This window comes from Miscanthus floridulus, unplaced genomic scaffold (genome assembly GCF_019320115.1).
Source record: "Miscanthus floridulus cultivar M001 unplaced genomic scaffold, ASM1932011v1 fs_719_1_2, whole genome shotgun sequence".
Taxonomy (NCBI): domain Eukaryota; kingdom Viridiplantae; phylum Streptophyta; class Magnoliopsida; order Poales; family Poaceae; genus Miscanthus; species Miscanthus floridulus.
Genome location: NW_027097158.1, coordinates 17,895 through 40,000, shown reverse-complemented (window position 1 = coordinate 40,000; position 22,106 = coordinate 17,895). Strand labels below are relative to the sequence as shown.

The following is a 22,106-nucleotide window of genomic DNA, read 5'->3' as shown; positions in this document are numbered from 1 at the left end:
ATGAGACATAATTATGTAGGCCGTAATACAATAATAAGATCATGGGGCTAAAATAGCTGATTCAAGCATAACGCACAGTTAAAGTCATACCTTACTAGGAATAGATCTACTAAATAACGATCCCCACTCCACGGTGCTAACAGTGGGGTATGAGGCAGAATCATACAGGCCGTGATAACAGGCTATGAAACGGTTCTCGCTAGTCAATAAATCTACTTGAGACGCAATATGCCTTAACCGCACGTTATGCACGATTGAGATTGATGTAAAACAGCCGATAAAACATAACTCATCGTTTAAAGTGTAGATTAGGTCAGTTTTAGGTTAGCAAACGATGGGTCAAATAAGATATAAGGCCGATCTAAATCAATCTCAATCGGACAGAGTGATATTGTTGTAATTAGATAAATAATGAAAGTAATAAGTAATATCGGTAATTTAATAAATCTACCAAAGACTGCCATTCTGAGGTAGAGCCGATAACTTGACCTTGATCTAATTCAAGCAGTGGGGTGTGAGGCAGAATCACATAGGCCATACTTGAATTAAACAAGAGTCGATAACTAGTTTATACCAGAGCCGCAGTGGGGGTCGACCGGATCGATGCAGCCATACGAACAGAGGTATAAACCATGACGGTACTTACAGACAAGCAGTGGAGGTCGACCGGATCGATGCAGCCGTACTTGCTGAAGAACTCGCCGAGATCTACTCTACTCCTACTTCTAAGGGGCGGCCGGAGCTGAAAAAAGTAATTGACTTGTATTTGGATTGAATGATGATCTTTTTATAATAGTCAGGGTTTGATATTTATACCCGGAGTCTAAACATGAATCCTACTCGACCACGATTCGTTACAATTTTTGGTATAAACGAAAATATTCCTAATTTAAGATAACTTTGACTCTAATCTTTCCCTTTTTGCAGAGTCCGATATGTAGTTTCCTGACGCCAACCGTAGTTCATCATCGCTATCTGCTGACGTCATCCCAAGAGACCAGATTCTAGAGTCGTATCTGAATCGGCTGACATCGATCCTCCTTGATTGGCACAATCTTGGGAGCTCGCGAATTCCCGCGTTCTTTCTCCCAAATTTCGGTGTAAACACTAATGATACTAATTATGTACAAAAAAATATTAATATTTTTTATATATATTTGGTTAATTTAAAAATATTTGATTTTTTGGGATGTGAGAATGATATTTTATGGGACGGATAGACTATGCACAAATACATTCACCCTTATAAATATACACACACGCATCATATTCCTATGATCACCTCTAAAAGACTAAGCTAGTAGATCTTGAAATTAATGAATCATCAACATCTCTTTTGTCGACAGGTGCATCGTCTATCATTGAAATAGCAAACTTCATTAGATTATAGATAGTTTTAGGAAAACGCAAGGGCGTCAAGTTGAAGGCATAAACTCGGATGGTCAGTTTTCACCACAGGGATGCTAACAAGTTAAGCTACTCTTAGTTCAAGGCGGTTTCATTACTCAATAGTGACATGAAACTTTGATTGATGACATGTTTGTTGTTCACTTGTTCCTATTCAGTCATCTTATGAACGAAAATTTAGCCGAGAATACTCTCTTCTTGGTTACGACCACAAATTTTTGTTTAATAAGAAATTTTAAAAGACGATCTATAATAAACAGTTGGATCTTGTTTAGATGCACATGTATCTCTCAACTCTTGGTCCATACGTGTTGAAGTAGATTGTAATAGAACTTAGATAAAATTCTTTTCAATTCGTTTCAACATGTATAAATTAAGGTCGATACATGCCAAAAAAAAAACTGGCGATGGTGCATGGTACATGTGGGAAACCATTTCTCTCGTGTATAACCACCAAGAAATCAACAGCACGATCGTAAATTTCCAGCCAACAACAGTGTTTTTCTCTCACAGCAAATCAACCAGCAGTAAATAATCCACGATCGTTTATGGCCTCCCGAACACAAATCAGCCAGCTGTTACACAGTATTTTGACAAATGTATAAAACAGGTGGGCCATGTTGGAAAAGTACACCATCAGACAGTAAGAAGCTACCGGGCCCTTGTGCAGTGGTCCAGGGCACATATAGACCAAACTCTTCTCCCCACAAAAGTAAAAAACTTTCGCAACACATCTCGTCCCGAAAATAAAGCCGGTTTCCAAAAATTTTCACCCTAAATTATTACATCGAATCTTGCGACATATACATAGAGTATTAAATATAGACGAAAAAACTAAATACACAGTTTAGTTAGAGATCGTGAGACGAATGTTTTAAGACTAATTAGTCCATGATTAGCCATAAGTGCTACAGTAACTAACATACGCCAATGATGGATTAATTAGGCTTAATAAATTCGTCTCGCAGTTTTCAGACAAGCTATGTAATTATTTTTTTTATTAATATCTAAAAACCCTTTTTCATATTCCCAAAACATCCAAGGTGATATTAAAAATTTTTATTTTCGCGAACTAAACAGACCCTAGAAACTGGTGTACAATAAACAGAAAAGCCCAGTGTCCCCGCTAGCCGCTAGCGAGCTAGTGCAGCGTCCCCCTCAACCTCTCCCAGTCTCTGCCAACCGCTTCGCCCCCCTCCTCTCTCCTTGGATTCCACTCCTCCCTCGTCCTCGGAACAGTTGCTGCAGCAGCTGCAGTCCCCCCTGCGCCTCTCCCCTCCCCGCCCTGCCCCGCCCCTCCGCCGCCTAGGGCTTCCAAATCCCCTCAGCTTCCCCGGATTTCACTTTCCCCCCGGCGTTGTACGGCTCCGGGAGGTTCTAATCTCCTTTGAGCGCCGGCCGCACGCCGGGGCCGTTTCGTGGTGTTTATCGCGTTCCTGCACTCGTCCGTGCAATGCCGGGCCTAAGCGCGGCTGGGGTTAGGGTTCTTGGCCCGCAACTCGCTTCAATTTGAATTTTTTGGAGGTTTTTATAGGGAGGTAAAAGAGTCCGGATTTCGAGGAGTTCTAGGTTGCGTGCTTGTCTCGGCGAAGGGGAATCTTAAGTTCATGGACGGGGGTTTTAGCTCGACGAGGCGGGTATTTTTCTACGGGCGTTTGGAATTCTTTGCTCGGTTCTTGAGGTGAGCCGAGTGGAAAACCCGGTAAAATTTGAATTTTTGGGCGGTAAAAACTTCCGGGGTTAGGCTGTAGTGGCTTCCATGGCCGGGGCGCCGAGGGTCCGGTCCCTGAACATCGCGGTTCCGGAGGCAGAGGCGAGGCCGGTGCTGGTGCCGGGGGGCAACAAGGCCAGGTCGGGCCCGGCTAACGCCCGGAAACCGTCGCCGAAGCCCCTGAGGAAGGCGGCGGAGCCGGCGGCGGCGGGGACGCCAGAGAAGTGTGTGGCCGCCACGACCAAGGCGGAGGAGGGTGCAAAGAGGAATGCAGTCGGCGGGGGCGGAAGTGGCGCGCCCAAGGGTGCGTCCCCTGTGCCGTCGCCACGGCGCACACCGCCTGGGCCGCCGTCGAGGAGGAGCGACGCGCAGCTCCTGCATCCGAGCTTGCCGCTCAGCGCGTCGTCTTGCTCCTCGGATACCTCCGCGGAGTCGGGGCCGACGGCTGCGTCGAAGCAAGGCAAGGCTGTGGGTAAGGCGGCAGAGAGCAAGCTCGTCGTGGTGGAGTTTGTTGTTCCGGTGACACCAGAGGTTGTGGAAGGGAAGAGGAGGTGCGCGTGGGCGACTCCAACCACTGGTGAGCTTCTTCTGTTCTGGAACTTGTTCTTTGTCAAAATCTTAGTTTGCTGTAAAAATTATTCTTCTTTCTTTTCTTCAGAAGAAGAATACAATTCTTGTTTCTTGATGTTTTGGTTACTGACTATATTTTAGAGTCGTAATTTATGCCTGTTCGAATTATTGGCTAATCAGTCCATTCATGTGTCAGCAATTCATTATAACTTATACATTCTAGCATCCTTAACCAGGCACTTTTTATCACACTTGTTCATATGATGTAGACATGTAGTAAAGCTATGCGAAACCCACAGGGTAATTAAGAATATATTCCCTTCTAGCCTTTCCTCAAGAGCAGCATGCTACTGAGTTGCTAACCGGAATGATGATATATCGTCTACTGCGTTAATAGCTTGTTAAACTCTAGCTGTTCTTGTTTGTCATGGGGTTGGATATTGGAACCATTTGAGATGGTAATTCTGCCTACATTAGATAAAGTTAGCATTCCTCCTTTAGGTTGCCTATAAAGTGTAAAGTGCATATTCTCCTTTTTTTTGTTTCCCTTTTGCTTTTATTTCCTTCATTCAATGGATTGGTTAATCTCTTGCAATTTCACATAACATCTGTAATTGACTATAGTTGCATATATAATTAACATTAGATATGCAATTTCATCTGAAGGATTGCCTTGTCATTGACACTTCCACAGAGTTACATATGTAATTAGCTATAATATATAGTTTTGACTCATCAACTAAATACCAGCCCGTTAGATCAATCTATGCTATTATGTACCATGTGCCCTTTGATTTTGATCCTGCATTCCTGCTGCAGCAACCCACTGTAATTGCTTGAAACCATAAATTCGGTAAAAGGAATGGTTACATTACAACCTGAAAATAACACACTAGTAGTTTTAATAGCTCCATCTATACTGCCAATAAAACCAAACACCCAAAGCTTGAGGTACAGCTTTATTTGACAGCATCACATGCTATGGTTATTCTGTGCCTTTTTTCTAGGCCTTACTGATGAAGTGTTTCTTAAGCTACGCATTTTTACGAACAAAGCTGATTTATCATGTTTTCTACTGACCAGATGCTTGCTATGTCACTTTCCATGATGAGGAGTGGGGGGTTCCCGTGCACAATGACAGGTATGCAAACTGAAAATTGCAAAATTCATCTTTGCTATTTATCTCTGTGAATAGGAATCAGACCGCCCAAGGATATTTGACCATGGTCGTTCTACAGGAGATTGTTTGAGCTACTTGTACTATCTGGTGCATTGGCTGAGCTTACATGGCCTGCAATTCTTAAGAGGAGGCAACTTTTCAGGTATAGGTCTTGCAATATTGAAAATAAGGCCCCTTTGGAATGAGGGATTGTTTCATGTTTTCTGTGTTTTTCCTGTGAAAATAAACTGAATCCTGTGAAGTTCCTACATGATTCTTGTGTTCCAAAGGGGCCCTAAATAAAATTACTGTGCATGGTTTATTTTGTAAGATCCATGCTGAATCTTCCAGGGAAATTTTCATGGAGTTCGACCCTGCTGCTGTCTCTAAAATAAATGAGAAGAAGCTTGTGGCACCTGGAAGCACTGCCCATTCTCTTTTGTCAGAGCAAAAGCTCCGAGCTGTCCTTGAGAATGCTCGCCAGATACTAAAGGTTGGTAGTGCCTGCTTGATATACCGCCAAATTTGGTACTTCCGTTGCTGTGGTTTTTTGCCTGGAACTATAAGTTTGTGCAAACTGATGCAGATTGTTGATGAATTTGGATCCTTTGATCGGTACTGCTGGGGTTTTCTGAACCACAAGCCTATAGTGAGCAAGTTCCGATATCCAAGACAAGTTCCTGTCAAGAGCCCGAAGGCAGATATAATCAGCAAAGACATGATGAGAAGGGGATTCCGAGGTGTGGGCCCAACGGTCATATATTCCTTCATGCAGGCTGCAGGTCTAACAAATGATCACCTGGTCAGTTGCTTCCGGTTCGAACAATGCAATGCCATTCCAACTCTTTGCACGAGTGACATTGACAGGGTAAACATGAAGGCAGATCCGAAAAAAGATGAGATGGCAACGAAGATTTATTGTGAAGAGATTACCACAAACCCAGAGACGCCAAGGACGATTGATGCTCTTATCGTTTCGTAGCACCATGTGGAAATTGGTATAGCAATGTGGCTGCTGAACTTGTGTTATCTCTATGTAGACAGTGTGTTAGGTTATCCTTGAATTGAGGTCAGGAATCAAAATGCTTTTGTAAAAATCATTTCTGTTGCTAATGCTTACTCTATTGTAAATTGAATGGTTAGGGAAGCTAAGGATGATGACCTTTTTCTTACTGATCCAGAAACTGTGAAATTATTGCTGTCAATCATCCAGCAGTTTTCTCCTGATCACTGCTGTTTATCAGAAAGATTTCCTTGGCATATTATGATTTGAGGTGGCATTCATCATAACTGGATTCCCTGCGGCTGCTTGCTGCAGGGCTCATTTAAGCAGGTGACCAGAGATTACTGCTATGGGATTAATTTCTTGGGGGCTCAGGAACCTAACCATGGAGTCAGTTATGCATGACTACCGGATGCCTTCTTGTGAGTGAGGACAACAGTCTCACTCTCACAAGGCTCGGAGGTCGATCTGCTTCATGCCAAAGATCTATGCTATTTATTCATTTTTAAAACAAGAAAGATTCACTTCTGCATAATTCAGAAGTAAACAAGCTGAGATTCTGGACTCTGGATCAGTTTTTTTAATAGATATAGAACATACTAGGTCACAAGCTGAGATTCTGGACTCTGGAGCATAGGTTTGCTTTTCAAAAAAAATTCTGGAACATAGATCACAAGTGGTCTACAGTGAAAACTGTCAGTTCAGCTTGTACATTGCTCTGTGCTGTCGTTTGTATGATGTGTAGTTATCCTGCCAATGTCAAGGCAGACAGATCGAGGCAACACGAATTACTATTATAACACTGTTGTATTTCAGTTTGCAATAGCATGCTCATGACTAATACTAGTCTTCATTTAATCTTTAGTTATTTTTATGATTGGAAAATCGTAATATTGTTGAGATGTTGTCATGGACATGTATTAATTAATTATCTATCTTGTGGGTTAACGTTGAGTGCTCTTGAATATTTGTGTCAAGATATTTTATTTGTGTTAAAAAATTAACAAATATGAACAAAACATGTGTCCTGTATAAAAAAAAAAAAACTATATCAGACAACCCCAGCAGGCCATTCCAACCAAAACCTCGATTTTATGGATCTGGAGCTGTGGTTAGCCAAACACTTCCCTGGTAGATCCATGGTGAATCCTAGATTCACTGATGGAGCTGCTCAATGGTGAATCCCAGATCCAGATTCATTTTTTCAGAGGTGGAGCTGTTTCAAACACCCCCTAGGAGATAACAATATAAGTATAATGTATTATAATTTATAAACATCTTAGTTCAAAAGCTCCTTAAAATACGTGAAAAATAGCTTTTGGCGTGGGCAAAAGAAACACTTCCAATAGTTCCCGATATGGACTTCCAATTCTTAGGGCGCATTATAAAAGTGTCAAACTTAGTGTTCTTTTATATAAATTTGATTAAACTTAGAAAGTTTGACTTTAGCCTAGAAGTTGATTTATTGGAGGCAGATTTAAGTATTATTCAAATCTAATGACATGACAGGATTTGACACAACACAGGGATACAGCGGAATGCACCCAACCTTTGGACATTGTCCCGGTAAGAAATACTCACTTATAACCTTTGCCGATTCATCTTACAAATTTGGAAGAGAAAGAAAGAGGATGAATATTTGCTTTCTCATGGAAAAGCGTCCCCCCCCCCCCCCCCCCCCCCCCCCCCAACACACACACACACACCCCACCACACACACACAATGCAAGAATACAGTGAAATGAGACGTATTTTCTTTAGTCTGATATGGAGCCTCTGATGTCACGAGTTGCACAAACCAGACAAGTGCGTTTACCACACAATACCCTAGCCTAGTAAGCAGAAAGATTTGTCGTATTCATTATCCAAAATCACAGCCTCAACTATCAAAGGTGCTAGGTAGTACAAAACGTTAGCTCGCTATATTTTTTTTCTAAGACCCATCATATCACAGGTGTGGAAACTCCAAAGTGGAAATTACATCTATTCATTCACTTAGCATTGAGGACAAGACTACATAGCCCTTGTTTAGTTCCACCCCAACTTCCAAAAAAATTGCTACAGTACCTGTCACATCGAATGTTTACGGCCCGTGCATGGAGCATTAAATGTAGACGAAAAGAAAAACTAATTGCACAGTTTGATGGAAAATTGCGAGACGAACGTTTTAAGCCTAATTAGTCCATGTTTGAACACTATTTGCCAAATAAAAACGAACATGCTACAGTAGCCCCAAAATCCAAATTCCTACAACTAAACACAGCCATAGCTAAACACCCATCTTGTGTTGAAAGTGGGGGAAAACCTCAAACGAATCCCAGCCAAGAACAGTAATGGCCCTAAGAAACACAAAAAGAAAATAGAACGATTTATCAACTCTCGGACTCAACTGGAAGTGCCTTATCACAAATCCCCTTAATGTTTGGTTTTGCAGTATTTGCTGGAGCATTTGCAGCACAGCTGATGTCCTTACTCTTGACTGTCACTGGCTGACTATCGTTTTTCGAATCAGAAGCCTCGCCAGGAGATGCTTTATCCTTCTTCGCAACCTCCTCTTTGGTCGGTAAATCAGGGGAAGAGAGTTTCCTTTTGTCATCCACAATTTCCTTAACGACAACCTCTAGTGTATCTAGCCTGTCTAATACCTTCGAAAGCTTTGAATCAGCATCCTCCTTGGCAGATTCTTCCTCAAGCTGTTTTTGTTTCTCAAGTTCCTCATCTTTTTTCCTTCTCTCTTCTGCTTCCTGAAATATGACATCAACTTTCAGTAAAGTTACGTTTAGTGGACATGCCTTCTATATTATCATAAGAAACTTCTTTCTTAGTGGATGTACTTTTTATGTTTGGGCATTGGCACATCTGAAAATTGGATACTTCATTTGAACTTGCTGTGGGTACAAAGTAATAATAGACCATTATCTTTGATAATTAGAGCAATTTGGTTGCAAAGCCACTGGAACTCAAAAGCAAACATGAAAAGTAAAGTTTGGTTTATCAAGAATTTTAAGATCGTCATTGAGTACATTTTGAGAAACAAGAAAATATGGCATTCTACAGGGAGATGATCCATAATTGGTCGAGCAAGGGAAAAACTGCAAAACAACAACGTCATCCTGCATTTATACAATTATACCACAGTGAAAGAGAAATCCAATATAGAATATATGGTTGCAGGTTCTCCCAAGTAAATATAAGATGCAAATGCAAACAGTCTAAAATGCATCAACTAACCATTTAACTGTCCTCATTAGCAGCATGGTTGATGCATATAGGATAGACTCCATGACAGCTCTATCCAAACAGACACAACAGACATAACCAACTCAAGTATGCTTTTCAAGTGAATGACAATGGTTAAACTCAATTAAATTAGCATTATTATCAAACAAATAACCTCTTTCAGTTTCAATTACTGTGGTTGCAGATAAATGCATCAGTTAAGTAGCATTTGGTCTATGGAAACAATTCGCACCACCATATTTTGGTAAGTACAGCTGAACATGCTTTAAGTAATTCACAGTTCAGCCCTTTGTTGTCAAATATCATATTTGTTCCAAAATAGATAATTTATTCCATTAAAAATTGTTCATAAGAGGTCACAGTATATCACCCCCTCCATCCTTTTGATCTCCCTCCGTGCATATTGGGCCACTAAATAGACAGCTGCACAACAAAACAAAAGAACACAACATAAGATTCTCAAAAGGAAGAACCAAGATTCACAGTTGGCTTTCCAAAGCACGGCCAAGCATCAGAAAGGAATAGACTTTTCTCATGAAACAAACCTAGCGAGGGCATGCAGGCAAAGAAGAGCTGCACAAGGTGGAAATCAAGCCTGAAATGGAACGAGAAAGACAGAAACCGGTGAAGCTTGTCACTGGAATTTGTTTCTTAATGGAAATCAACTCCAAGACCTACAATCCACGCAAATTCTACAGATTGAGTGGTACTTAGTTTGGAATGGTGATCTAAGTTTCAGACATCTTTGATAGAAGTATCAATGTATCACGGTAGATAACTAATGCATACATCCCAAAGAGAATAATCAACAGAAACTGGAAACAAGTGGGATCAAGGCTTCTTTGGAGAGGAGCAAGTGACAATTTAAATACCATGAGTGAGATGCTAGCCTTAGGTATGCTAAATAGAAGGTTCTGAATGAATGTCTTCTCATTAAATGGATCTGGAGAATTGAAAGTAATTTTCAACACCCATGGTATCAGGTGCCTTTTTTCTCTAATACGCAAGAGAGTTGATATCATTGCATTGAGAAGAATAAATCAGAGAATACAATGCACCCAAGACTCACACCTCCACACCCCTCGTACCAGGGAAAAAAAAAACTCGACCCTATAGGGGGAAAGACCTCCCACGAGGCATTATAGTTAAGGTAGAAATTTCCTCGAACTGCAGGGTTGAGAAAAGCCCTGAAAGCTAGCTGCCCAGGACACGCCTGCAGAACGTGTATATCTCAAGACAGTTACACAGCAAGGGGCCTTTTCTTCGTGCAAGCCAGGGCTCAAACCCTGACCAGCAACCTACCGACTAGAGGTCCTACCGCTGCGCTAGCACTGAGTTTGCCACACCCCTCATACAGAAAAATCACATTTGTGCCTTTGATGAACTAAAAGGACCCAACCAAACAGAACTGCCAGCCTCCTATCTAGCAATAACCTCTAGGTGAGCCAGATCCCAGGCACCCGCTAGGCACAAGTTGTACACTAGGACTGGGAGCAACTCCATTAAAGACAGCATCATCACAATGCTTCCACAAGGCCAAGCAGCCAAAGTGATCAATGAATTTAGGCCACCCTTGATGTTGCCAGGGCCAAACCAAGTATTCTCAACCACCATTCACATAAGATTTTTTTCATCAGGGCATGGTGATAAATCAGATAGTCCATATAAACAGAAGAGGAGGAACCACACTTGTCTTGCAAATACACAGACACAAAGGATGTGTTGGATTGTCTTGTTCTCCTGGCCACATAGGGGGCAGTGAGCAGGGTGAGGCAAACCCCTACTGGCAAAAGTCCATCGGACGCCCAACATCTGTTATGCATTGCAAGCTAATCTTATGGAGGGACAGTGAGCAGGGTATCAGTTGCTGAGGAACAAATACATGCCAAATCGGGGCTCATTTTAGACACTGATCCTTATGGAGGGCCCATTTCTCGGTGGGGCTGTATCCCATATCTTGTTTGAAAATGGGGTATCATATATTGTTCACAATAGCAGGTAGACAAGATCTTTGACTGATATTTGGACACATGATCTCTCTATTACAACCTTATTCTCCTTTGTCTTCTCTACTTGCAGGGATCAATTCACAAAACTAATTCGCTTTTACAAGGAGGGGGAATGAGAGATTGGGTTCTGGAGACATTTTGTCCAAAATAAATCTTCAGACAGTGGGAACTACTTAATATGTTGAACTAAGTACCATATTATTAGCTGCGGATGGAAACAAGGGTTGAATGGGTTCAAGCAAAGTGCAGACAGTATACAAACAGGGGCCCATCTATGTATAGATACTTGACTGTGAGGAATGTTTCAAGCTACAATGCACAGAAAATTTGGAACTGCAAAATGCCCTTGGAGGTAAATATTTTCCTATGGCAAGCGTTGCATGATAAGATCCAATCAGCTGCAGAAGAGAAGGGAAAAAATAACTGGCAGTGGGGTGAATTCTGTGCTCTATGTGGCAAGCTTGTAACTGTAAATCACATATGTTTCATTGCTTCACAACATTCCAGTAGTCTTGCATCAAAGAAGAGTAACTTGGATGCAAACCCTAGGTCTCTGGAGGATATTATTCCTGACTGGATTTTCCATAAATTGGGAGTTACCTCTCTTTGGGGACAATTCAGTTTTGCAGAGGTTTTCTGGGCTATTTTGCACATCAGAAATAAAAAAGGGCTAACAAGTTCCCTAACAAATCTATACATGCATTTTTACTCATTTCTAGCTAATTTGGAGTGGTGGAAACTGCTTCTAGAAGGCTATTCAAAAGAGATTCCTAAATAACCTCATAGTACGTGCAAAACTAAATGACATACTTGTGACAACTCCTCAGCCAATGCTATAACTGTCAGGATTGTAACTTGTATCATGAAGCAAAAGCAAAACAAGCTAAAACATTTCCAGCAAAATGAGACTAGTCAACTTCCATCTCATCTCGTTGCCCCTATCCTACTCCCATTCCATCTAACCTCGCCTCGAGATGTAATTGCTACCGACACTATAAAACCCATAAACCTTACGAGATGAAGATGGTCGTCTATTGATACTCACCCGAACTCCTTGCGCTTGGGGGGGACCGTGAAGAGGATGTTAGCGGCGGTCTTCCAGTCGGCGCCACTACTCCAATCGAAGTTTTGGACTTGCTTGTACGCCTGTGCCCGAGCCCGCGCTGCCGCCTCCTCCTGGGCCTTCGTTGTGGCCGCGGCCATCGCTGCTGCGTCAACGGGGAGATCACTCTCGCCAGTACCAGAGGAGGAGGGGGTGCAGAGGAGGCGGCGGAGGGATGCCACCAGGAGCTGGTGGCGAGGCCGCAGCGCCGGAAGCATCGGGTCGAACCGTGTAGTGGAGTCAGTGGCAGACCCAGGATTCGAAACCAGGGTAGTCCTAGTCAAAAAAAAATTGTCTCATGCTTATTGCCAAAATTATTTAATGCAATACGGTAAAATCTAAAAAAAAAGTTCAGTATACATGACTATAAATTAACCAAACCTAGGCTCAATTTCAGAAGTAATGCTATTTTTTGCATCATACTTCTAAAAAAATGCAATATTTGATTTATTCATGCCTCAATTTCATGGAAAAAACAACAAATTTCAATCGATTCTAGGCTCACAAATCCACACTCCCTAAGCCCAATTGGCCAATTTACAGTCCAATCTCCATTCTATATTCTCCAATGTCCAAATCAAGTTCAGAAGTAAACACAAGCACTCACGACAAGACCCTGGAAGGATCTGACAATAATCTGAGATAAAATAGAGATGATTTTGGGGATAGGTTGGGAGGAGAAGAGGAGAGGAGTTTAGGCTACGAGAGAGATAGATCAATTGTTTTTCCTCAGTTCTTTTCAACCGGCGCACCGGACCTGCTAACAGATAAGCTCCATGTACTAACTCTCACCAACCCATTAACCAGTGGCGAATCCAGCCCGAGAAATGACCTAGGGCGAACTTGTATTATAAAATTTTGACTATAAGTAATCAAATCAAATAATTAAGCACAAATTTGACAATACTAGTTTGTTATAGCGCTTCTTGCATAGTGGAATTGAAGATGTCTACCTAATCTGCAGACTGCAGCTTCATCTCCTCCATAACCCACAACGGCTTCATCTGCTCTCCCATCAATCACCAAATGACCAAAATTCCAAAATCCCTCAATCCAAAATCCGAAAACCCTGCAGCAGCCTGTAGTGTGGAGCTGCAGGCCTGCAACCAGCAGCCAGCAGGGGCAGGGCCCGCTGGGTCCTGGTGGCCGGCCGGTGGCTGGGCGCTGTGGCCTGGCGGTGTGGCCGCGTGGGGGCTGGCTAGCGGCCCAGCGGATGTGGCGCTGAGCCCTGGCCGCCTGGGAGCGCCCAGCGGCCGGCGGGAGGCGGGCTGGTGCGTGATCCGCCGGCCGGTGCGGAGGTGGCGAGAGCGAGGCGGTGAGCGGGGAGGGGGGCGGCCGGAAGAGGCGAGGCGAGGCGGGCAGGCGGCGAGCGGAGCCTGGAGTGCGGCTCAGCGTAGTCGAGCGACGAGCGGGTAGACAGGAGTTGCGCGATCGCCCAGTCGCCCTATCTGCGCCTGGTCTAGACTGGCGGCTGCTAAGCCAGAGACAGCCGCGGCCCAGTCCAACCAAGGCCCACGACACGGATGAGGCTGGCTCGGGGCCTTGCTGGCTTGTTGCGTGCAAGCGGCTTGTCAGTCGTCTTCACCGCGGCCGGCAACGGCGTTGTCCTCGCCTCCTCGTCCTCGCCACTCGCAACTCCAAGGGTGGGGATCGGGTGCCCAGCCAGGGCAGTGGCGGACCCAGGATTTGAGACCAGGGTAGTCCTAGTCAAAAAATTCCATGTGACGAACGATAAAAGTCAAAGAAAAAGTTCGATAAAATGGCTATAAATTAACAAAATTGCGATAATACATTTAAAAGGTTCAAAACTTACATAAATAGGTTCGAAACTTGCACAAATAGATCACACATAAGATTATAATCCAATTTTTGTACCATTTTTCACAAAAAAGCTGTATTTCTCTTGAGCAAACTTGTGTAAAGTTGAAGACTCATGTTTGCCCAGTGATTTAGTTCTCATTTTCCAATTATACCAGCCATTCGTAATAAATTTTCCACTTTCTTTACCAAACAAATAACAATAGAAGCAATATGTTGCATCCTTTTCTACGCTATATTCAATCCAGTGGTACTTATGAATCCAAATAAAACTAAAACGGCGATCTTTACCAAACAAATAACAATAGAAGCAATATGCTTCTGAAAAAGAAATGCAATATTTGATTTCTTCATGTCTCAACTTCCTGAAAAATGACAACAAATTTCATTTAATTCTAGGCTCACAGATGATAGATCCACAATTCCTAAGCCTTTACGGTCCAATCTCCAATATCCAAACCCTAAGGCTTAACTGCATAAAAGAATGGGATTTGGGAGAAAGAAGTGGAGAAACTCACCAGAGCAGAGGCCACCAGGGGACGTGGCCGGGCGGCCGCTGGCCCGCTGCGTGCCTGCGTCGGCCGGCCCGGCCACCTGCTGGCCGCGGGCCGTTCTGGGAGAGACGAGGCGCAGGTTGCGCGCTAGCTGGCCGCGCGCTGCTGCCCCGGCGGGATGGGGCTGGCAGCTGGCGTCGGGCGACCGCTGGCAAGGTGCCCAGGCGGGGGAGGCCGGTGGGGTGAGCCGGTGAGGCGCCGGCGGCCAGGCGTCGGGAAGCCTCGCTGCCTCGGTCGTGCTCGCGCATGCGTCGGGAGGGAAGGGCGGCAGGCTGCCTCGCTTGCGCTTGCGCTCGCGCTGGCCGCAGAGTGGGAGAGACGAGGAATGGGCCAGATTCTCATGGGCTGCACAGACTACTTAAAAAATATTTGGACTAAATTTTAGGGTAGTCCTGGACTACCTGCACTACCTGCTGGGCCGCCCCTGAGCCAGGGGACCTAGGGCGGCCGCCCTAGCTCGCCCTAGTGGTGGCTCCGTCTCTGCCATGAACAATACAAATCTTTAGTTTCGTCATAAACTCACCTGACAACTCACCAGGGACCGGAGTAGGCTAGAGAGGGGCCAGAGCACACGGCGAACTGGGACACTGGGCGCCCGCCAGCTATCCCGACCAGCTCCTTGGCGCGCCCGCCGCCGCCGGACTGGCGGAGCACGGCCACGCAGGGCCGCGGGGCGGCGTTGCGTCGGGGCTGCCGCTTGGCGAGGTGGGCAGCCGGCGGCAGGGGGCGAGCAGCCGGTGGGCGGTGGCCGACGGGGGATCTTGGCGCCGCTCGACCTGGGGGCTTGGCCGGGGGGCGGGGGCGGCGGTCGCCAGTATGGAGTCGCGGACTCGCAATCGTGGACTCACGTCTCGCGCGGGAGTGGCTGGTTGCTGCCTGGGCGGACCGCAGACGATGTTGCCTGTTTGGGCCCAATTTTTTATGGGCTATGAAGTAGTAAACTTTTGCTGGCCCAGATTTCAGGGTAGTCCTAGGCCTATCTGAACTACCCACTGGGCCGCCACTGAGTGGAGTCGGGCCCGGTCGGCAGCCTCGAGGGCTCCGAGGGACCACGCTAGATTTTTCCTGTGCCGTATGATGGAACGCCTAACGGTCTAGATCGATGCTTCCATATGAAAATTGCATATTTATAAGGATTTACAAGAAGAAAGCTCAGAATCCGCTCCCGGCGAAATCTGCTTTAGGCAATCGTGGCCATCCGATGAAAGATTGGACGGACAGTAAAATTTGGGGCGATGTGGGTAGTGGTTCTAGGCGGAAGCTCTCCTTTGTCTTCTCAACTTGGAGGGATAAATTCACAAAACTAGTTCACTTTTACAAGGAGGGGATGAGAGATTGGGTTCTGGAGACATTTTGTCCAAAATAAATCTTTAGATAGTGGGAACTACTTAATATGTTGAACTAAGTGCCATATTATTAGCTACGGATGGAAACAAGGGTCGAGTGGGTTCAAGCAAAGTGCAGACAGTATACAAACAGGGTCAATCTATGTATAGATACTTGACTCTGAGGAATGTTTCAAGCTACAATGCACAGGAAATTTGGAAATGCAAAATGCCCTTGGAGGTAAATATTTTTCCTATGGCAAACATTGCATGATAAGATCCAATCAGCCGCAGAAGAGAAGGGAAAAAATAATTGGCAGTGGGGTGAATTCTGTGCTCTATGTGGTAAGCTTGAAAGTGTAAATCACATATGTTTCATTGCTTCACAACATTCCAGTAGTCTTGCATCAAAGAAGAGTTCAACTTGGATGCAAACCCTAGGTCTCTGGAGGACATTATTCCTGACTAGATTTTGCTTCTAGAAGGCTATTCAAAAGAGATTCCTAAATAACCTCATAGTACGTGCAAAACTAAACGACATGCTTGAGACAACTCCTCGACCAGTGCTATAATTGTCAGGATTCTAACTTGTATCATGAAGCAAAAGCAAAACAAGCTAAAACATTCCCAGCAAAATGAGATTAGTCAACTTCCATCTCATCTTATTGCCCCTATCCTATTCCCATTCTGTTATGTGGCTGCTAGGATTGAGAGAAGAGAGTCGAGGGGAGCGATGGCGGCTGACGCGCTACAGTACCCGAGGAGCTATAGTACCGGCGACGGCGGGAACTGGATCTGCTGGATGGGGATGCCCTGGGACGGCGGCGGCGCGGCTAGGAACGAGGTCGTCGCAGTCCCGTCGTAGGGCATCCCATACTGGTATGAGATGACCGGCGCCGTGGTCGCGGCGAGGAAGGCCCTGATGTCCGCCACGGCCTGCCGTAATTCCAGGATTGCGGCCGTCATCTGCTCCGGGGTGAGGACGAGGGCGGCGGGAGACGATGGCGCCGGGGCAGAGGGCGCGATCGCCCTTGAGGACGCCAGCGCGCCCAATGCCGGCGCGCTGATATGTGGCAGCAACGCCGACGAAGACGCTGGTGGCAGCGAGTGGACATGATCGAACCACATGATCGAACCAGAGATCTTTGATACCAGATTGTTATGCGGCTGCTAGGATTGAGAGAAGAGAGTCGAGGGGAGCGACGGCGGCTGGCGAGCTACAGTACCCGCGAAGCTACAGTATCACAGGTACTGTTCACGGCTAGGGTTGCGAGGGTAAGAGAGAGCCGGCCGCGGGGCGCTTGCCCACGGCCGGGCAAGAGGGAAGGGTTTTCCTTCTTAATTCTTGCCTGATTAGATTGATACATCTCCTCTCCTTATATAGAGAGGTTTATTTGACTCCTAAGCAAGGCTTACTTGACCCTTAAATAAGCGACCCTTATCTCTAATTAACCCTAACACTAATGGGCTATACAGGCAACCCAGGCCCAATAGGCCCCTGACGTACTCTAACACATTCCATCTAACCTCGCCTCGAGATGTAATTGCTACCGACACTAAAAAAACCCACAAACCTTACGAGAGGAAGATGGTCATCGATTGAAGGAAATATATAATTTTGAATGGCAATGAAGGGATTGTTATAATTTTCAATGGCAATGAAGGAATTTTCTCCATCAAATTAGGCAGCAGGCCGGAGTGGACTCGGGCACTCAGCAATCATGGTAGTCGACGAGATGATGATTCCAACATGAGACAAACTGAAATACAGGTCCCTTTCGTCAGCAACAGCCAGGATCAGTAGAAAGTGTGGCTAGGTCAAAAGTGCTAGGAATGGGTCCCGTCTAATAACAAATTAGATCTAGGGCAGGTTAACTATTTTGTCACAGTCCAAGATGCAGAGGCAAAACTAGGAGCCAGTTTAAATCACCTAGAACTAAATTTTAGGTGGACTAAAGTATATATTTGGACTGAAGTTTAGGTGGCTAGAGTTTAGTCCAGTGCTATTTAGATATAACAAATAGTTTTCCTAGACAAAGACTCATATGCACCTCTTAGTCCATATTAGTTCATATTTACCAATTAATGAACAAATTGCTAGTTGGTTAAAAAACAAAAATTACTCCACATGTTTGGATATCTAGAACAAAAGTTTAGTCCATAGTATCAAACAAGCCGTAACATGTCAGTGTACAACATTAAGGTAGAAAATAAGGTTCATAGTCGCCTCACCCTAACCCTGATTGCCTTTTATATAATGACTGAAATACCGACTGTCTTTTCGTTTAGGACCATTTTACTAGCTCCTAAGACATACATGTACAGTTGCCTTGGCTACAGGTGATCTCATATTGAACTGTATTATTGCCACTGATTCTAGGATGTGACATACTCCCTCAGTTCCAAATTATAAGTCACTTTGATTTTTTTATCCATCTATTTTGCTATGTATCTAGACGTATTATTATATCTACTACTTATTCCGTTCCAAATTATAAGTTGCTTTGATTTTTTTGGTTCATCTATTTTGCTATTTATCTAGACATATTATTATATCCAGGTGCATTGCAAAATGGATGTACCAAAAAAGTCAAAGCGACTTATAATTTAGAACGGAGGGAGTAGATGCATAGCAAAATGGATGTACAAAAAAAAAGTCAAAACAACTTATAATTTGAAACGGATAGAGTACACATTATTGTTCAAGCACGGAAGCCTATTAGAGGATAGTCTCTAATGCAATCGACAGTCTAGAGATTAGAGACCCATACACCAATATACAACATGTTGACCAATAGACAAGGTCAGAGATTCTTAAGAACAAAGGGGCTCAGGTAGCATGCTGCTGATTTTGCACCTTTCACCAGACATCACCTAACCTGGTTTCTTAACAAGGTGGCAAGCCAACCAACAAGTGATCCACATCTGACTGAGTGGCAACACCTAACAGAAACAATATACACCTAACATGAAGGTTGAGGTCGATATCACTGAATCCAATATAATAGGAACATAACAGCAAAAGGGGGTCTTAAAAAAAACAGCAAAAGGGAAATAGTAAGTACTAAGTTGCGTACCTGCTCTTTTTTGCTTGGAGCAGATGAGAGCCAACTCAATGGTGGTTGTGGATGATTTCCAGGGTCAACAAACTGCAGCACGTTAGTAGTATAAGACAAGTGGGCAACTACTTTCGCCTGCGTGTCACAACAGCAAAAAAGGGAATCTGTTTTTTTGCCGATAAAAGGCAGGTATGAATAGTTTAGAAGTAAATGCATTTCTGGTAATTTGGCATGACATGTCATGGAATTAGATAGGTACACCAAGATGCAGATCTAACCCAACATTGCCCCCCCTTCAATTGGTACCAAATATGCCCCATTGCATCATGTCGGTGTAGATGGCCACCGGTTATAATGGCCCTGTTCGCTTCTCTTATAATCTGTACTTTTCAACTTATTTTTTCAGCTGGAACAATGTTTTTCTTTCACAACCAATCAGCTGGAACAGTGTTTCGGCTTATTTTTTCAGCGAAGCGAACGGGGCCATTAAGAAGGCAAAAAATTAGCACAAAGGATACTGTAGCCTGTTGGATAGCTGATTTTACAAAATGAAGGAGCACTGTGATTTCGTTAGACGGTTGTTTCTAGTTCCAAGTCACATAATGTATATACACAACATATCACAAATAAATAATGTCAGATAGTACCATATGTGAAAATGCTTCAGAGTCGTGTGACATTTAAAGAAAAAAAATGTGTATCCACTTTTCAGTTATTATAACTATACCAAAATTGTACAGATATACATGCATTTTTGCTAAGAAGTTAGGAGATTAAAGAAGGGGACCTAAACTCCAAAAGACAAAAGAAAAACCTACTCTATACCATGTGGTGTGATATACCTCTCGAGCAAGTCAAAGATAGAACTCTCACCGATCCTCCTTTATATCAACAAAAAATCTGAAACTGAAACTTCTTTTATCCTGAGATGTATATGCCGCTCGTTCTATCTATAAAGAATTTCAGTTAAAAAACTTTTATGTCCATATGTATGCAGAAAATTTTGTCTCATCTTTTAAGTGGCTGAAGCGGTACTTCCATTGCTTCAGGTGACGAATTAGACTCTATTTTACTGACTACCCTGTCAGATTGCAAAAGATCGACTGTATCATCTTCCTCAGTGCTGCCAAGCACCCATTTTCCTGAAACACCATCAGCACCTGCTGTTCTTCGCTTAATCGCCATATGCTCAAGGTAAGCGGCTACCAAAGTAACGCTTATAACCCATAAGATCAGCCCACATGTAAGTCTCTTGATGGTCTTACTGCCATATCTGTGCCCAAGATGCTGCAAGCCACTAAAGAGCGCCACGGTACCAGCAACTGCAGCAGATCTCCCGGTCAGAACATGCAGATATTCCCAAACCACTCTGTTCCCAGGCGGAGACTATCCATTTTCTCTGTTCTATGCGGTCGAAGATAGGCATTTATTGGCTGCATAGATGCGAATGTCAATGCTACTGCGCCAATTCGAGCATGTCTGGATTTAAAAGAAAAACCTCGGAGCTCAGCGACTGCAAACAGATCGAACACCCAAGAACATGACAGCTATGCTTGAGTACTGCAGATAGGTGTGAGCTTGGAACTAGACCTCGCCTTTCAGATGTTTCAGGTATCTCGCAGCCATGATTCCCCCTGGCAGCAGAATAGTCCATGCCACAAACATCATAAACCCATGAACAGCAAGCACCGGGCGTAGGTCCTCCACTGCTTCAGCCAAGCCGCTCAGCAAAAGAATCCTGATAGGACGATATTAACACCTTCATGCAGGGGAAAGGTGGAGTGCAAGAACATAATCGACCCGACGACTCATCTAAAGGTCATCTGGGCCATGGGTGCTCAATGGTCACCTGGCCCCTTAAGTTTGAAGAACATGCACTTGGACACAAGCAAATTTGTTTTATTTTTGGGGTGCAAGTACATGTATTTTGATGAGAAATGTGTAGAGTGCGACTGTGTGGGCCCGTGAGCCATGTATGCACATCCCCTTTTTCTTGCACCTACTTCACTAGCTAGAACTAAAGCAATAACAAATAAAGATAGGGAAACACTTCTTAATTTTAAAGTGGAGTAGCTAGCACACTAACACCAGGGGTACAAACTTGGTTGTTCATGGAGAATAGGGGTCCCATGCATCTCAGGTTCTCAATAAATTAGTCGCCTAGCTAGAGCCAGCTACCATATATACTTGCATTGCCCTGGTAGGTGTTGCTCTGCTGCTGCTCTTCAGTTTCCAGTTCTCTGACAGAGTGTTATACTATGATTATGTAGACTCAGATTTGAAAGTACTTACTTCTCTACTAGTAGAGTCAAAGGTGAATGTACTTGGAGATTATTTTGTGAGTTGGGGTAACCAATAGGTGGAGTTTGACCTAAGCTTACTTTTCTTCCCTAATTAACCTTTTGCTAACATGATAGTATACCAATTGGAGGGTGGGAACTACCGTTCATAAGTTAGTTCCAAAAATGGAGAAGCTAGCAAGTAATCAAGACCTCCTCCTAGCTAGAGATATCTCTTCCTAGCTCTTGAACTTATCAGCCCGGTTTATCCGCCATGGTACAATGTTTTTCTCTCACAACAAAATAGCATCAGCCGGCTTATCAGCCGCAAAAACCATCAGCCGAACAGCCCGATAGCAGCCTCTGTGCTTTGCTACTGCTACAAGGTTGTTACCTTACCTGTAGACATATAGCTAGCTAGTGATCAGTGACTACAAAACGCACGCAAGCCTTCAGATGATCACTTGGCGATCGACACACCATGTTAGTCATATAGCTAGCTAGTGATCAGTGACTACCATATATACTTGCATAGAAGCATGCATCATGATGTCGTCCATTCGAGCTGGTTGCCACTTTGCTTTCTGACCCTGCTGGCAGTTTTGGCGTGTTACGTATATACCATCATGCATGCCCATGCAAAACGCATGGCTTTATTTGCATTGCCAGGAAATCTTTGTGCAGCTGGGGATCGCAGATAATGGTATCCAGAAAAAGTTAAGGGCAGGAGAATACTCTTTGGTGTGCTGATGATGGCAGCAAGATTGCGGCCGGGCTGGTATACAGCATGTCCCTTTTAGTTTATATTATTTGGCATATATATAAATAAAGAGAATTTTTACAATGGTTGTCGGAAAATGGATGGCTTAC

The 22,106-nt window shown here is 44.1% G+C and overlaps 2 protein-coding genes and 1 pseudogene across 2 annotated transcripts; 1 reads left to right on the top strand and 2 right to left on the bottom strand.

Annotated features, from left to right (window-relative positions):
• Nucleotides 1-2,555: 2,555 nt before the first annotated feature.
• On the top strand, nt 2,556-6,055 carry LOC136532812 (uncharacterized). Its single transcript, XM_066525397.1, has 5 exons — nt 2,556-3,695; nt 4,772-4,829; nt 4,927-5,010; nt 5,199-5,340; nt 5,434-6,055. The coding sequence occupies exons 1-5, from the start codon at nt 3,167-3,169 to the stop codon at nt 5,827-5,829; spliced, it is 1,209 nt and encodes a 402-aa protein (XP_066381494.1). The 5' UTR covers nt 2,556-3,166; the 3' UTR covers nt 5,830-6,055.
• A 1,934-nt stretch (nt 6,056-7,989) lies between these two features.
• Nucleotides 7,990-14,896, bottom strand: LOC136532813 (uncharacterized). Its single transcript, XM_066525398.1, has 5 exons — nt 14,538-14,896; nt 12,145-12,477; nt 9,636-9,685; nt 9,461-9,513; nt 7,990-8,594 (listed from the first exon to the last, which is right to left on the bottom strand). Exons 1-5 carry the CDS (start codon nt 14,819-14,821, stop codon nt 8,223-8,225), a joined length of 1,092 nt encoding a protein of 363 aa, XP_066381495.1. The 5' UTR covers nt 14,822-14,896; the 3' UTR covers nt 7,990-8,222.
• Nucleotides 14,897-19,965: 5,069 nt separating this feature from the next.
• On the bottom strand, nt 19,966-20,700 carry LOC136532814 (cytochrome b561, DM13 and DOMON domain-containing protein At5g54830-like; annotated as a pseudogene).
• Nucleotides 20,701-22,106: the final 1,406 nt, after the last annotated feature.